The sequence below is a fragment of the Papilio machaon genome, chromosome 4, assembly GCF_912999745.1.
Source record: "Papilio machaon chromosome 4, ilPapMach1.1, whole genome shotgun sequence".
Lineage (NCBI taxonomy): Eukaryota > Metazoa > Arthropoda > Insecta > Lepidoptera > Papilionidae > Papilio > Papilio machaon.
Window position 1 is genome coordinate 313,564 of NC_059989.1, and position 18,469 is coordinate 332,032.

The 18,469-nt window shown below is 34.5% G+C and overlaps 2 protein-coding genes across 2 annotated transcripts in view; both read left to right on the top strand.

The window, feature by feature from the left end:
• Positions 1–40: 40 nt before the first annotated feature.
• Positions 41–3,495, top strand: LOC106713865 (E3 ubiquitin-protein ligase Topors). Its single transcript, XM_014506756.2, has 6 exons — positions 41–219; positions 376–541; positions 924–986; positions 1,598–1,745; positions 1,861–2,011; positions 2,113–3,495. The coding sequence occupies exons 1-6, from the start codon at positions 100–102 to the stop codon at positions 3,493–3,495; spliced, it is 2,031 nt and encodes a 676-aa protein (XP_014362242.2). The 5' UTR covers positions 41–99.
• A 5,748-nt stretch (positions 3,496–9,243) lies between these two features.
• The window catches only part of LOC106718974, a 47,565-nt gene continuing 38,339 nt past the window's right edge, over positions 9,244–18,469 (top strand). The window contains exon 1 of the mRNA XM_045686756.1: positions 9,244–9,416. The gene's annotated coding sequence lies outside the window, so the exon portion shown is untranslated. The remainder of the gene's footprint in view (positions 9,417–18,469) is intronic.

The following is an 18,469-nucleotide window of genomic DNA, read 5'->3' on the forward strand; positions in this document are numbered from 1 at the left end:
TTTTTTTTTCGGCTTGAACGAAAGAATATCGTCTAATACCATTAAAATTTCTTTTTAATTTAGTTATACTGACTAACATAAATAAAAATACATTGAATTATGAAAATGGAAACAAGATTAAAGCAATTAGATCAACTGCATAGTTTTGTCGAAGGAGTCGATAAAGACTTGACATTGATACTACAGAATTTGCAATGGGATCGAAAAAACCTTTTATCGGTAAGTATTAGTACTGTATATATAAGGAAGTTAATAATGATTTAAAAGAGAACGTAACTTGTTAAAGAGGACAAATAGATTTTAATAAAATATTGGACGGACACTAAATGGACATGACTTGTCCTAAGCATGTAATTAATATTTATTTCCTTGCAGCGCTTACCAATGGTAACATGCCGGTATAATAACAACCACAAACTACCCCTGGAGAAGGCTGAATCTCACCAAACGAAGTGTTTCATGAAATTGCAAGGCTATTCAGAAGATGATGAATTGTTGCCTGAACCATTGGATATTTATGCAAATACTCTGGTTAAATTAAGTACGTGAATTGTTTTACGTGATATCATACATTTCCGTCAGTTTATTTCTCTCATACGGATTACTATTTTATAAATCAAAATACTTGTGAAATAGTTTGATCAGTTAGTTTCACAGAATGGTACAAGCAAGTTACTTGATGTGATATTATTGCTATAAAAAAAATAGAAATGTTGATGTGGGATGAAAAGAGTTACATCTCTTATGAGATCTCCATATAAAAGATAACTTTTTTCATTGGTAGGGTAAATTTACTGTTATTATGTTGGAAAGAAAAGCAAGTAGATATGTAGGAAGGGTTGTATCCCCAAAAACAGTATATAAGAGTTTACCTCTACCTCACTATTTTATGAAAAAAAAAATTGTCTTTCCGTTACATGCAGGTACTCAACAAATCATTACAATACTGAATGATGCATCAAGATGCGACCCAATGTTTAAGAGTGGTATGGAATTATATACATCTACTATTTACTACATTTATATGTCATTATTAATTTATGTTAGTACACAAATTCTTTTATTAGAATGTAATATACGTGTATATTGATGTGAATTTTCCTTTTACAGCAGTTATTTTTGTTCCTATCCATCAATGAATGTTGCTCTTGATTTGTATCCTTTTCATGAATTTATAGCTAATTATTTTATGCAATCTAATCTATGCTTATTAAATTATTTAACAGACTGTATATTTAAATATACAGTCCGACCTGGATAAGCGAGAGTCCAACGGACCGCAATATTTTCTCGCTTATAGATGTTTAACCTGAGTTCATTGCTAATGGAGGTTGTCTATTGGGACTGGATAACTCTCCCTTATAGAGGCCTCTAGATTCTCCAGTTTCAGCTCTAAAATAATTATTTGTTTGAAAATATTTCTTGAAGCATTTCCACAAGTGTAACTGTGGTATGACACAAACATTAATTTTAATATTGCATGTGTTTTATGGTAATTGCCATCAGAAAAACACTAAAGCAAGCATACATTGAGACTTAAAACTATATCTCTACCATTCTAGCCTTTGAATGATTTCTTTAATAAATTTAATATAAGGCAACAATTGGGAGAGTCGGTGCTCGGAGCCGTGGAATCTGGCGCGGCTGCAGGCCACGTACACCGGTGATGAACGGCGCGCTATACACGATGCCGTGGTGCAGGCCGTGCCATCGTGCCATGATCTTGCAGACTTGGCTCTACCCGGGTAAGATAAATCTTCAAATGTTCAAGATTCATATGCTTGGGTAGCGATTGCTGCAAATTATTAATTTTCTAAATCATAATTATGCAATTTTTTCGATTTTATTTTGGTATTTCAGATGTAGTAATGATGAGGGAGTGAGTAAAGTGAAGTCCCGTGTTGAGATCCTGGCCGAGCTGCGCGATATGAGACGCCGCCGCACTAAGTACCGCCAAGCTGCCAAGACACGGAACTACTCTGATGTCCTAAGAGACGTTATTAAAACTCAGGTCTCATATTGTATAATCAGTTATCAATTTTCATTATTTCCTATGCAATAATATTGTTATAAAATTCATTGATTGGATTTTAATTAAAAACATATTTTTAGATGGAGTCATATTCGGGAATGTCGCAGCTTACTGAACAGTCTAAAGAGAATAATTCGACAAGAAGTGATAACATGTGTATTCAAAATGATTATCCTAATAAATCATCCTCCAGGGACAGAGAAACTTATATTCCCAATAAAAATGTAAGAGGAGAATGTCCTAATAAATATTACAAGTCACACACGAGAGAAACGAACCGATATAATTCATCGCCAATAACTAACTATAGTTCGAAAAGAATCCAAAATTCTAGAAATTATAACAGTGAGAGACATCATTCATACAGTCATGAGAAATACATTGACAGAGATAAAATATCTACAAAAGAAAAAGCTTATGAATATGATTACAGAGAGACCAGAGACAAGAATACATCGTCAAGTTACAGAAGATACGAGGACAAAGATAGATCTGATAGAAATATTAAAGAAACGCAAACAAGAAATAGTTACAAAAGAAAGAGAAATAGAGATTCTTATACTTCAGATGAGTTCAAAGATTCTAGAACTACAGACAGAGAATCAAAACATAGAAGAAAAAGTCGCAGAGACGAACAATCTCCAAGTTATAACAATACTTATAGGAGCAGAGTCTGTATCAAAACGGAAAGATCGAAATCTCCCGAGAGATCAAGATCTGGAAAAACTCGAACTCCGCCGACTCAGAGAAATAACAGACATTCAGAACTTTATACCGATATCAAACAAGAAAGAATTGATTCACTGGATAATGACGAGAAACGAGATTATGGCAACACTTCTAGACCAAAAAATGACACGAATATCAAAGTAGAAAAAATTGAAACTCCAGACTCTCGGCACAATCACCGTCGATCTGAATGTGGATCCCCTGATTACAGGGAAGACAGGGAGGACAATATAACAATAAAGAGAGAAAATGATCGTAACACAGATAAAAGAATTGGGAATAAACGAGAGATAAACAGATCTGACTCTACATCTAGAGATAAACAATTAGAAAGCTCAAGCAGAAGAATTGTTTATTACGAAAAAAGTTTAGGAAGACAACATAGAGAAAGAAAATCTAATGATGTTCCTATTAAATATACTGGAGAGACGGAAACAAAAAGTAGAAAGACAGACCAAGAAAAGACGATTTCTCATAGACACGATCTACACAAAAGACGTAGTTCCAGTACATCATCAAGAGACACAACAGAACATAGACACGATTGCCGAACACATGATAAATATAATTCCAGAGAACATAGCTTTAGTTATACAAGAGATTATAGAAGAAAGTGTGATTCAACTAGATATAAAAAATCTAACATTTTCGAGGATGAAGACAACATGAAATATGACGTCAGAGACACGGAAACAAGTTACGACGAGAGACGGAAACGCAAAAAATGTTCTTAATTAATATCATTAAAATAGTTTAAGAAATAAATAATGCTATTTTATTTTATTTGAAACTAAAAAATTTCATACCTTAAATTTTAATATTATTACGTGTTACTTAACTGGTGTTGGAAGTAGGTTGGAGGTATGTTGCCTTTTTTGAAAAGTTGGCAAAGACTTGCATAAATCGATTCATTGAAAGCTAGTGTTTTACTAAAGCTTATAAATTTACAAATTTTTTGTATGTTACATTTAAATAATAAAATTAATTTTAAAGCGTAGAAATTAATTGTATTGCATACTAATGGGTAACGGTTTGTCACATCTCGCAACGTAAACAGGAAATGAAAAAAATACAACACAGTAACACTTATTACTGTTTTCTTTAACCAGAATTAAGACGTTTTGTATTTTTGTGTAACACTATGATTTAATTTTAACTTGAGTTGTAACGGTGCAAGCCGTGATTCATATCTAAGCTCGGGCGGACACACCGGACATTATGAATTTATATTTACAATTATAATTATAAAACCCACTAAAGGTCAAAAACATCCACTTGGTCATATCTTGACTGCACAAAATGACCATTAAAATCTCTACATAAGTATATCCTCATACATCATACAGGACAGACATAATCACAGGTGGGCACAGTTAATCAAAAAGTTAACTTCGTTAATCGTTAATTCGTTAAATAAAAATTTAACTTCGTTAATCGTTAAAGCGTTTAATTTACGAAAATTTAACGCAAGTTAAAGTTAACAGTTAAAGTTAATTTTTGTTTATATAACGAGTATAAGGCGCAAGCGGGAAATGGCCATATGAATAATCTCCGAATCGCATGGACCGATTTTGTCGAGACTTTCAATAGAACTTAGGCTATTTTTTTACCGCCCTTACGAAATCTCGGGAGATCGCTAATCCTATCTATAATTTAGTTATATAATACTAAAATATAATTTAGACAATAGGAGCGATGTACTAATGCCTGTACCATAATAATGACATAGCATGCACTAGTTACACACACTTATATACTACACTGACAATGATGGACAATTGACTTTTTCAGTCAATTGTTTTATCGACAATCCGACGTCACGGAATTAGAGAGCTAACTAAATTTAGACAACACAAATTTTCTATTAAACAGTAAGACATGTGATAATATTCAAAAGAAAACAATCAAAACTTTTGTACAGTATTTACATTTATCTGTTACTATTTGCACCCGGATATTCATTTGCTCATACTCCAACAACTGAACATTTATTTTTATGTATAATTTGGTAATATATTTTTTTTTTTTTTAGCTAAGGACCCACGAACAGACTTATCATTTTTTACGTACTTTTTATTTATTAATATAGATTTATTAATAAAACTTCTAACATCAGAGGAAACTTATTATAACATTGATAAATAAACTATATAACCAATCCAGTGATACATTTCAACGCATCAAACCATACAACTGAGATGCCTTCGATAACTTCTATCATCTAATGATCTATCGTCCGATCTATTGTTATATGTTAAATCAAGTTAAATTACTCTCAGTGTATAGAGCATAAGTTACACGACATAACGAAAACAACCAATCGCGGGTGATGTCTTCTCTCTTTCTTATCACCTATAAAATCGTTATAGTTAATTAGTAAGAATATGGTTTTGAATTATTTTCAACGACATTCGATTAGTTTTAAAATAAACTTTCGATATACGTAATAAAATCGATGTCTTTTTGTAAAGGTCACTTATGGCAACATTTCATATATTAAATTTAGTATAACACAGTTTAACATTATTTCACTAACATAATTATTTTATCTTTTTCCTCATTCCTTCTCGTTTTGTCGTATACTTTTTTTTGTAAACAAACAAATTATCTTCGCTATTGTCTTTGCGCAGCGCACGTGCATCCCCGACCATTAGAAGGGTTGGGGCCAGAAATCCATCGAGTTCGTTATCGCATTCTCTGTTCGGGCTGTCCATTTGATCCTTTGTTCATATTTTTAAAATGCAAAATTATTTTTCGTCGACTATGAAGAAGCCCCAAAAAAACAAACGACGGTAATAAACACCTAAATCCCTTTTGTTTTTGAGGAACGATTATTGCGTGCACATTTCGTCTTTCGAATTTTTAAATTTATTTTTCATTGTTTGTTTCTTATCTACGCAATGACAAAAAAATCCTATTTGTACGCTTTTTCAAATGAACCATAAACTATTTTTTTTTATAATTTTTGTTGTCTTTAAACTCCAACATTAAAATAAACATTTTTGTCTGCAACAAAGTTTAGTTGTATTTTAGGTACGACGTTGAAGAGTAATCTCGATTATTTTGATTGCAATTCAACGCAGAGTTTATCTCTTTTAATAGATTTTGCGTCTCACGTATAACAATTATTGTATGTAGAGTAAAGTGTTTTCGAACCTTATGTTGATTTTATAACAAAGTCTTTTTCTAAAAAAAAGTGATTTTAAATAAATGAAAACCAGTTTTAATGTGAATAAAATGTAATAAAGACTTTTAGAGATATTTGTGTAAATGTGAAATAATTATTAAACTTTGAAGGTGTCTAGCGCCTAAACTTCGCAATATTTGATAGAGGTAAGTCTGTTTAAATCGTCACTATTTTCTAACAAGGATTCTGTGGTACTCTTTTGATCACGTCTATCTTGGCCGCTCGGTGTATTGTATAACATGCATCACACTCGCTCGTTCTCGTTCTCTCTCGTTCTCGTTCACCATTCGTCTCGTCGACGGTCGCCGAACATAGCCGAACTTACGAATGTAGCCTGATGCATAATTTAAATAAAATGACAACACGTCAATAAGTGTCTATTGTAACAATTAACGGACTAAATTAACGGATGTAGAATTTAACGGAAGTTACCAAGAGCGTTAACACTTTTTGAATTTAACTTAAAAGTTAATCCGTTAAGGAAAATTTTAACTTCGTTAATTAACGATTAACGGATTAACGAGTTAATGCCCACCTTTGGACATAATAATATGTTTTAAATATAAACAGAGATTTTGGTGTGAGATACCCACGGTAAGTCGATCGTTCGCCGTAGCAAATACTGGAAATAAATTTAAATTAAAAACTAAATCATAGCGGAGAAATAACAAGCAAAAATACGTATAATGCGATGATCCAAATATTGCTTCTCTCTGTTTCATACTCACCGCATCATTTCAACAGTAATTTTTGTGTTTTTCCAAGCGACTAATGTAATTGCGAATAACGGTATATCTTACGTGTGGTCGCAATCTAATACCATTTGAGCAATTTGAGGTTTTATAGCTGCATATTAATCAGAATTAAAATAATAAATTTTAATATGTCCGTCGAAATAAAATGCAAGCGCAAAGCTTTTGTATTACCGAATAACATTAGAGATATGAAGCCGGTTGTGGCTAATTTATTCATGAACAGTAATAGCGTTATTGTGACTGGACTCGACCGTACATCATGTCCGCAAGATTTCTAACAGAGGATTTTAAGAGATCGTTTGGAATTGATAATGCCGGAGGTGCGTACGAGCTAAATATCGCGATTGCTGAGACGGGCCGAGGAAATTTTAAATATAATTCTGTGAGCGGGGAATATAGCTGACGACGACCGCTTATGTTGAATTTGATCTGCAAATATACGGAACATAGTATCTAGTACGTTGTCGTTCCGTTTAATTCAGGAGCGTGATATAATTAAAAAATAGTTGAACTTTTTGTTCCTCACATTTAAACTCCAATCTCCATAATGTTGTGCTTTCTGATAAGCAGAGCAATTTTGCAACTTATAAAAAATATGAGCATAGTCAGAGAGCACGCGGCGCTAGTGGTGGCCACGAGAGTGTGACAGCCGCGCACGCCAACTACCCGCCGCTGTAACGCGATAATTGATACAAATGTAATTATATCAATTCTAATAGCATTGCAGACGATAAAAACGTTAGAGAAAACTTCGCTTCGTCAGCATGCAACGATCTGATTAACCATTGAATGTTTATTAGTAAAACTGCAGATTGAACTGTGTCATAGAGTTTGCAAGTTATAAAACTGTGATACGTAATATTTGGTACTTCATTACATATGCTTGATATTTATGTCAGATGGACAACTGTTATCTTGCCTTGACCTTTACATCCCGCCCTTTATTTTTGATACAAAGTGATATGTCCAGTGTTTATGTATTCTAACTTTTATTGGTTTATTTGACGTGGGCACAGCTACCAGACGATCAGTAGCCCTGGACCGGTTTAATGCAGGGTGTGCGTGTATTCCCGTGCCCGTACGTTGCCTTGACGATAATATGTAATTGTATTGTTCCCCGGCTGCCTTCAGTTCATGTTCAGTATATACTTCCTATAAAGCGAGACGCTGTAGTTCTAATCTGATTGCTTGCCATTTAACAGTTAACAAGGTATCGAGCTTGTATTGGCTTTTATTGTACCCAGTTATTGTATGTTATACTGACTTGCAGATATTTCTCTCGTTCCTGCAATTTTAATTTCATGCAACACATAAGACGGATTCGCTACAGGATAAGTTTTGTTGTACAAAAAACTGCTCGTTTAATGATAGTTTCAACTTTAAAATAGCGTCTTCACTCCCTTTCACGCTTCGCCGAATATAAATATTATTTGCAAAATGTAAAAAAATCTTTATTATTCAGGTTGATGCCGTTGAGAATGAGTAGTCTGAAATTAACAATTGTATGTTATACATATAAAGCGCAACCGTTTTTTTTAAATAACAATTTAAACAATTCTTCAAGAAGAAACAAAAAGCTGACGTGTGATAAATTTTAATATCACTTATCCTTTCTGTGGCAGAACATTAATATTAAATCACAAATTATATTTGTTTATTATAATTGGACAAAAAAAACCCTACAAATTAACGTTAGCCAGAGCTATACATGTAACCTAACCGCAGCCTATCGATCAATTTTACGATGTTTTTCGAGATTAATATCAAATTTCATAATCTATAAAAAATTGTACATTTAAGGTTTTGTGTTGTGTTAAAAAATCAAATTGATTTACAATGGTGTGGTGGGTGATCTGTAATATTTGACTTCAATGCGTTTTCACATTCTCTCATCTATATAGTGTTAAACTAACATATTTTAAGTGCTTTATGAATTATAGTTGGTTATCTACAACATGTATTTACGTGAGTCGAGTTGCAATAAAACGAGTTGCAATTTATTAACAATGGGAATATTGCAACAGAATGCAAAAAAGAGTTTGTAAAAAAAGGCGTGGGCCGCAGCCACGGGGCGCGAGCGCGAGCGCGGGAAATAAGAAAACAACGCGCGCGCCCCCTAGGGGTCACACTCTGACTGTGCACCGCATAGCGCGGGAGAAACATAACTTGTACTATTTACGTTATTTCTTAATATGTACACACATTGAAAATATCATCAGCACAGTAAATTCAAAACTTCTTTGTTTTCTAAATATAACTGTAGTAGCTGTCCTCTGCGACTCCGTAATATTTAAAAAAAAAAAGTAGCCTAAGTGTTCTTCCAGACTATGATCTACATCGAAATCCGTTGAGTCGTTCTGGAGATACCTTCAAACAAACATCCATCCATCCATCCATCTAAACATTCGCATTTATTGGTATGATAATTTTTTGTGCTTTCACCTAAGTGTATGGACTATCACGACTTTTACAGATCACATTTTACAGTCGACGACATGTGCGGCGCGTGCTAGCCGGCACGGCACAGTATGCTAGCGTAGCTTCACTCGAGTGCGCGTGTCGCTCGTTGTGCACTAATACGTCGCGCGGTAAAACTTTTTCGCGCCTCACTAAAGTGCAGTGCAACAAATTTTGTTTTACTGATTTTTGTGCGATCATGTGTTTGTTTTGTGAACTCAGTGCTGTAAAAAGGATTTCTTTTAATTTATTTTAGGTCTGGTATGATCTTTTGTATTTTTATTTTATCCCAATAATTTAAATACGTTGTAATTGAACAATTTAATTAGATTATAATTGAATAAATTAAGGTGATGAATATATACAAAATTTAGTTATATTCAGTGGTACCGAATGGCAATTATTTTAAGTAATGCTAAATATGATCCGTTTTAATTACTTTTAAAATAATACGGATTCTTAGAAACTGATGATAACATTTATCTAATTAATCTCGCGCGCAGTCCGAGGTTACCTTTATATCTACAACTTGTAAACTAGCGGTCACTTTTCTTGGGATATTGTAAAAGGCTACCGAGTAGATTCCAGAAGAAATGCATAAAGAAGTGTGCATTCGCTTTAAATAACTTTTGTATGAAATGTAATATTCGCTGGATAAATTAACAACATTAATTATAATAAAAATTGAAAATAAATATTATTTTCAAGTCGTGCTTAGAATATGGGGTTCTCATTTTATTTGTGAAGGTAAAATGGAAGCTCGACTCCGTAATTGAATAGATGAGAGATAACCCGAGTCACGGCACGGTGCAGTACCGTGCGACACGGTACGAGACGATGCGGCACGGCACGGCACGACGCGATTACTATACGTTTGGTGGCGTTGCGGGAATAACTAATGACGTGCCGCACACGTCGAATTAATTAGATCCTTATATTAGGATCCGCAAAACAAAAAGGAAGCTTAAATAAATTATTTTTGGGTGGTTTTATAACGTGTTCAATCAATTTAAAACTTACATTAGATTGACAACACGGATTGTATATTCGTATAATTAATATGTTAATGATTGATTGCTGCTTCTTAAGAGATTAACAAACTAATCACTAATCTTGAAGGACAATAGATAGATTAGGTGTCCATTTTATCAATTAATACAGTACAGAAATTACAGCAACAATTAGTACAGAAAAAATATATAAAATAATTCTCGCACCCTCATAAGGACATGACAAATAGCCGTCAAACGAAACGAATGGGCCGTTGGTATAAACGAGTGTCGAAAGGAAATTGTCGTGAAGCTTTCGTATTCTGCGTAATGCCAAGACATGTTAAACGCCTCTATCAACGACAGCTCATGTGTTATGTTGAATTACCAATTTCCGTTCACTGCGCCGCTTGGCGACATCTGACCGACCATTTGTAACTAATTTATGTAAAATTAAACTAACATGAAGCGTGTGAAATCTAAATCATTGATCATCTTATATTTTATTACGACTTCGTAAGCTTCGATAACTTTGAAACATAACGAACAGTTTTCTAATAACAGAAAGCGCAGATAGCTGAATGTTCTAGAATCTTAATTATTGTATTTAATTGTAATAAACATTTAACAGAGGAAAATGTACATATTTCATAAAGTATTGTATGAAATCAGAACTAATCGCTTGTGTTCGTAATATTTGTTAAAATAGTAAGAAATGGCCGAGCGCGACGATATCGTCTACCGCGTTGATGTCTTTTGTTTGATTACTTTTCTCTCAGTATATCTCACTTAATTCTCTTATTTTAAACTAGCTTTTACCCGCGACTCCGTCCGCGCGGAATAAAAAAATAGAAAACGGGGTAAAAATTATCCTATGACCGTTTCCGTTTCCTATGATATATGCGTAATAATTATCTATCTACATTAATTTAGAAAATTTAATACGAAACAGACCCGAAATAGTATAAAAAAAACTCTTACCTTAGACTTAGAAAGAAGGTTATCGTAGACACAATAGACTATCGTAACCGGTGCTGTGTGCCAAATAATTAAGTAAGGCCATATTGCTGTCTGCCTTTGATATTTATAATCCTCAGTTCGATTCCTGAACGGTACGAACAAAGGTTTGAAACAAAGGAACAAGGGTTTTTACATAGCATGAGTTTGTCAAGATTTGTTTATTTTACATCACTTAACAGCTTAGCACCTATAAACCTGAGTTCGTGTACTGTTAACGCTATATATAATAGGGTCGTCAGTGAGCGACTTCACACCAGGGCGCTAATTCGTCGGCAACTTTCTAACACATTTCTTAACATGAGGTTGATGTTACTAAAATACATAGTAAGTACATAAATTCCAACTTCATTTATGTACGTTTAAAAAGTAGTTTAAATAATTTTAAACAATTCAACAATTCAATTGTTTTATGAACAATAATATTTTTGTTCCAATTACAAATATTTTAAAATGCTTCTGAAGCATGTAAACAGACCTTTCAAATACATTCTATTATTCTGCCAGTGACATGGACATTCCCTTACAAATCATTCGCCCTATTTTTTAAAAAGGGACCGAAAGAATCTAGGGCTGGCAGGGGTATAAATATTAATATAACAACCGGTGAATACAATTTTAATTAATTAAAAATAATTCTATCTAAATTCGTAATTTATAATAAGCAAAACCGTATTTGTATTATGAGCTTCTAATTCGGCGACAGTTGTTCAAAAATTATCGCCGATTTAATTATAAAGTTTTGACAAATTTAATACAGGTAACATCATCATTACCTCGATGGCCTTATCCCACTCACATAGTCTCCGCACACAAACTTTTATAAACGTTAAAGTTTAATGCAAGTAACAAACGATATAATTGAAAAATAACGTTAAATGTCGTTGTATAATTATTTAAATAAAATAATAAATGTAAATCTCAGAGCAACCCTTTAGTCCTAGTTCGTTCAACTTCTAAGATTAATGTGGATCTTATAACGAAGTATAAAACACCCCTAGTTATTATTATGTGTATGTCTGTTCGAATGCGCGTATGAGCGCGATAATTATTTTATACCCTTCTATTTCACGTCTATTGAAACTCGCATTGTGTAAAGTTCACATTGTGATTTCAAAGAATGTAATTAGTTTTTTTTTTTAATTTATGAATGTACACAGCTGCGACAACGGAAGTAGATAACCTTGGATCAAAGACGAAAAAATCTCAAGACAAACTTTTTTACTCTATAAATATTCAGAGATAAATGCTGTTGTTAGTGTCAGGTCAAGTGTTTAGACATTTTATTTCTGATTAGTGTTTGTTTCCAAGTGGCAGTGTAGTGGAGAAATTGATTGTTTTTTTTTTACAAAACTGTTCCGGCGAGCGGTCGGACAATGGTCAGATTGCTTGGGGTTACAATGGTGCTGTATAGTCTTTGGTCGAGGAGCCGCACTGGAGTGACCACAGACAATGCCCCGAACTACAATTGATAATTAATCACGGCAGATGGTGGAAATACTCGAAACATAAATTTCGATTGGTATTTAATTGGTGATTGACAAACTAATAACTTATTGTTTTAATGTTATCAATTAAACGTTTACGACGATTTTATATGAACCATCTTTTTAGTAACTTGACACTTTTATATCACTTGGGCTGCAAATCTTTAAAAACTTGCACACGATTTTTAGGCAATATTAATTTTTTGGACTATAAGACATGATGTTATATTTATTTCGTCACTAAATCACAACTGGAACTACATAAATAATATAAATCCCCTAATACAATTGTCGATTCAATGATTTTCCCGTCGAGTGCAGTCATCGTGGATATGTCTAAACAAAACCCAGTTCGACATTCTTCACCGGCAGACTTTATTGTCCGCTGCAGCAGCGGCCGCAACTGTGCACAATGCTCGATAGTGGCGCCCCCCTCAAATCGCGGCGCACAACCGTTACTATTGACTTTTACAACTTGATATAAATAAAGTGTAACAATTGCATTGTCACGCGGCTTGATAGCACTACCGCCTGTGTCATAAGAGATGGCGGGAATATATACTTTTTTATTCGGTGTCTTAACTGACCAAAGTTACTGAGTATCTCCTTCATTTTGTTAGTTAGTACTGTTTTTTTGTAAACGATCTCAATCAAATGGGCGCCCACTACATATATACAGTTATTTCCAAATATTTTTATACAATTCTTACAGCATTTTTTTAAATCAATAAATTCAAGGTATAACTTATTCACTTACTTATGAAAGTAACGTGTGGCGTGACTTATGAAATAATCACTTATCATTTAAAAATTAAAAAATGAACATCAGAATCGCTTATAACATAGACCACAATGTTATCACATATAACTTGTTCGATGTTATGTTTTCCCGCGCCGGCGACTGACGGGCGCGTTTGATGCACTACGACAATGGCACGCAATCGCTTTTAATACCGATAATGAAATTTAAGGGAGAAAAAAAAACTCGTCGTTCAACATAGAGGTTGTCAATTTGACACGATTGTCTCACACAGATTGATAAATTAGGGATACACGGATCATTGTAACGGTTTTACCTTTTTGCCGCATATTGAATTCATGTGACGAAACAAATTATCTAGAGAGTAAAAGATTTTTTTCAAAAATTAAGTAACTATTTTTTGTACGTAGTATCTTGCTCTAAGCGTCCCGTTACAAAATATCCGAAGCGAAACACTTCTGCGATGTTATATGTATAAATAACCGCTTAACGTAATGGATGAAGACATTTAAATAACTGAGGCAACCGTAAACAAGTTCAACATTCCCCACGTTACGAAAGTTAAAGCTTACGCCCAAAAGAAATGCTTTCGTCCGCTAACCGGTCCCCGCTGCCCGCTGCCCACTGTCCGGTCCCCGCTGCCCGCTGCCCACTGTCCGGTCCCCCCTGCCCACTGCCCACTGCACGGTCCAACTCTAACGACAGTCATTTGTCTAAGTCCACCAAATGAGAGTTAACCCGTATTACGAGTAGTTATAAAAACGGCCGAATATAGCAGGGTTGTCAACTCTGCGCCATATAAAAACTACTTACGTATAAGAAGTATTATGCGCTAAGTACTTAGGCACAAAAATTTAATTCGGTTTCTCATTTCGAGTCGTAAACGTCCCTATGATTATATTGTCTTGTTCGTTTTGTTATAGCGAGAGGAATTGTAACACTACAGTGCATTTTATTTGTAAATAAATTTCGTGTGGAAATAAGTGCATAAGCGAAATGTTTATTTACAAATTAAAAAAAATCTGTAAACAAAGTCTTTGAATGAGTATGCTATAGGCAAGTGTTCAAACGTAGCATTAAGGAACCCTACTCTCTTGAAACACGGAATTTTCGTTTAGAACATTTCTCATACTTATTTTTTGTGTAGATGTAAAAAATCGAAGGGCTTACGAAACTGATGCCGCTGTAATTGCAAATTGTATTTCTAAAAACAAGCGCTACTCAGAAGATAATAATACTGTACAAATAATGATATTTTAATGGCATATTTGTGTATGTAACATATATGCATAAGGGCACAGATACATTGAAATGTATGTAGTAAATTATCCTATCAGTATCTTAGATATATACAGTCGAACCTGGATAATAGAGAGTCCAAGGAACTAAGATATTTTTCACTATATAGGTTTCTCCGAATTTCTCGCTTATGTAGATCCTTTGTCGGGAACGGACAATAACTTTGGCTTATATAATTTTCTCCTTACCCAGGTTCAACTGTATTTAGTATATTAATGTACCCTAACAAGTCATGAATTTTGTAACGTTAAAGTACATGCTTGTATATATTCGCAATTTTTTCTACGTGTATTTAAATTGTCGAGACCTTAAAGGCTGGATAATTAGCAGTGGTCAATAGTTGACAACGGCACGCGCCACATATCTGTGCAATCGTATAAGGGCCTCCAATTTAAGTTAATAGCACTACGAGCTGAATGCAAACTAACTTGTATATTTTTTACGATTTTATTCAGGGCTTGACTTGATGATATATATTTTTTTTATTTTAAAAATTGCTAAAAAAAACGAATCGTTACTCTCTGGTTTATCAATTATTAATTAAAACTACCTATTACTTTAATTTATTATTTTACTTAAAATTCTAACATTCATAGATCTAGTTAGAATACACACATAATTTACAATTGAAATGAGTTGTAGTAACACGGATGTTAACAAACGTTCTCATATGATTACTAATAAAAATCTGACAGATCAATTAAGTTAGCTATTTAAACAGAATTATTTGATTATAATAATAATTATTATAATTATAAACATTAGTAATTTTACTTGTTTCTAAATATAAATAGTTACTTGTAAATTAAATAACGATAAATTCAATACGGCCCTGTGTATTGATCAGATTTTTCCAAGTACATTACGCTAGCCATTTTATGTCAGCATTCTTTGTAGTGGTTATACTAGAAATCCTTCCTCTTCTCAACTTATACGTGTACTGCCAACAAGCAATTCAAAGTATCAATAATTATGATTAATTACTTTAAAATGTGCGCTCGAGTTAACATCATTTCTCTTTTAAACTGTGCTTTTACTTTTCTTAGAACTAGTTGTCGTCATACACGTACCCACCGAGAGGCGGATCTATATTTTATTAGACTAGTAATAAAATAAAATTTATGAAGTATCGGACATTGTTTGACATAACTAAGACCGAAGAAGTTAAGTATGGTAAAGTTAATACAAAAACTTATTCTCACAGTAGAAAGACGTTATCCCTTCCGTTGCGTTGCGGTGGAGGTTTCCGGCGAACGTGGCTTGAAAATACTTATATTCGCAGAATATGTTGCAGTTTGATCTTACATTTTAACACATCTCATCGTTAATCATGACAATGTTTACGAGCTAATAATATATCTAAAATCGTCGGTGTCTTAGGGGTTAAACGCATGACTTGTAAACTGCAGGTCCTGGATTCGAATCCCGCCATATACCAATGTTTTATTCGATTTAAATATGTACATTTAATCGACATTTTTACGGTGAAGGAATACATATACACCTGCGAAGAAATTCAAAGATACGTGTGAAGTCGTTTGACCGCACTGGAACCAGCGTGCCATAGTCAAAGATTATATCATAGTCTGATTACCCCTATCTTAGAGGGAACCTATAAAGAGCTGATGATCTAGCTATCTATTGATTGATGAATATTCGTCAGTAATGTATATGTTCTATAAACATGTTGGGCGAATATTTGCGGCCGCAGGAATCGGCGTACGTCAGCGAAGCAAGGAAAGTTTCATATACCGCTAATGTGAGGTACAAGACATCATGTTGATGGTTTTTTGTTCCATTTTATAAGAAAGTGTCTCGCCACGTGAAGAGAGTAAAAGTGAATTAGAGAACTAACAACTTATTGCTGTAATAAATCAATGATTACATGACGCGACGGATCTTCACCACTAACGACGGAGGGAAAAAACATCTCACACTCACGATGATCAGTCACACGGATACAGATTATGAATTTCCATTTGCTTCGATTCGGTTACACTTTTCTTTCGAAGCATCACTTCGTGGCTTTAAGTACGTTTTCAATTGCAACGTAGACACCCATAAAGTGATTAGTTGTAACAATCTGCAAGTGACTCCAAAAAAGAGACTTGAAATCATGTGAAAATGTTACGAGTGTGTAGGTCAATGTTTACGCGACCATTAAAAATTATTTTGAGTGTTAAATTACACAATAATCGTTTAGACAACAACTTAAACGGTTCTAAAACATTGAACTAGCCTACGAGGTCCGGCGGTCGTGACCCGGTCTGTGCACTTATCGATTGGCAGTTAATTCGAGGCCGGAGGGCCGTGGGAGCGCAGACAATGGGCTCATTTCACGGTCGGGATCCGCCGGACTCCTCGCCCTGCGCCCTCGCCCTCCACCCTTTGCCCTCTACCGTAGGCCCCGGGCCATCGGTCTGCGCCGACGCACCTGCCTGACCATACTTCACTTATCTGAGCACTTGTAGGATAATTATCTATCCACCTGGAACGTTGTATAAATTACGTAATAAATAATGATAACATGATCGATTCCAAACTGTTCTTTAAGTAGTTAAAAAAATTGACAAAATAGTTGAGTTTGTCAGTAAAAGGTACTCGATAAGTTTTATCTTATTTTTATGTTAAGTTCATCAAGTAAGCAGCGAGTGTGTATACTTACACTAATCCGTGCCGGTGTAATGAGTACGAGGAAGCACAATACCTGGCGTGGCCGCTTGCGCCGTAAGTAGCCGGCCCACGCTTTGCCTGACTACATTTATGGCATCTGGCTTTACCATGCTAAGTTATGACATTGTAGTCGAAACGAATAGTTGTGTGGTTCTACCAAGTACCAAGAAAAGTAAGGTAAAGTAACAAGAATAAGTAAGTTAAAAATAAAACAAAAACTTTTAGCAGAAATCACTTCATAAACGCGTTGTTTAGATAATGGCTAAACCTAAGCTATTATAATTGACCATTTTTAACAAATAATCAATAATTTGATGTCCGCCCTGTTATCACGACAAGTGGCTGGTGCGCGGCGGCGGCCGTCATCAATTATTCATTGATCCGGATAATTAAATTCACTCGGAGATAATTCTCTAGCGTGTTGGCCCTGTGGCCCCCGCCCCCGCCCTGTCCCGCCGGCCGCGAGCTGTGATTATGCGGTAAAAAACAACAACAAAACAAAAAACGGCAAAACTTTCTTCGAGGGCGCATCGCTCGACCGGTTTGTGGACGACTTTGCTTCGATTCCTTAAAACGAAACTCTTTTTTTACACCGAGTTAGTATATTATATTTTACCATCGTTTGTGTTACTTGTTTATAATAAATCTTAAAGGAACTAGCCAGAAAAAAAATACACGTATGTTTTTTCCTATATCAGGTAAGTTGAAGAGAACTTCTGTGACATCATACATAACAAAAGAAATTAAAACGGCGTAGCAATTCCGTTAAGACAATACATTCGGAACTTCTTGCCAGACGGAGCGTGGCCGCTGCCCGGCGCGGGGTGCACACACGTGCACCATCGCTTAGTGCTTTTGCCAGCGGCGCAGAATCAGCAATAATTCTCGAACTCAAAAATTGCTGCTAAAGTAGTAAATAATAAATTGAATCACCGAGATTGGGGGAATAATTGGGATTGTATCAAAGAATTTATAACGGTGGTAAAAATTAAACTCATCATTAATTTTCCAAGATAGACTTAATGTGAACCGGTAACTATAGATACACTTTATCTATCTGTAGTAAATTAAATAAAAAGTTTTA

Bases quoted from the DNA above. Each gene is read 5' to 3' on its own strand.
- LOC106713865 (XM_014506756.2), top strand. From the start codon at position 100: ATGAAAATGGAAACAAGATTAAAGCAATTAGATCAACTGCATAGTTTT. The intron at 542-923 runs GTACGTGAATTG...CGTTACATGCAG, and splicing joins AAATACTCTGGTTAAATTAA to GTACTCAACAAATCATTACA. The intron at 987-1,597 runs GTATGGAATTAT...ATTTAATATAAG, and splicing joins CGACCCAATGTTTAAGAGTG to GCAACAATTGGGAGAGTCGG.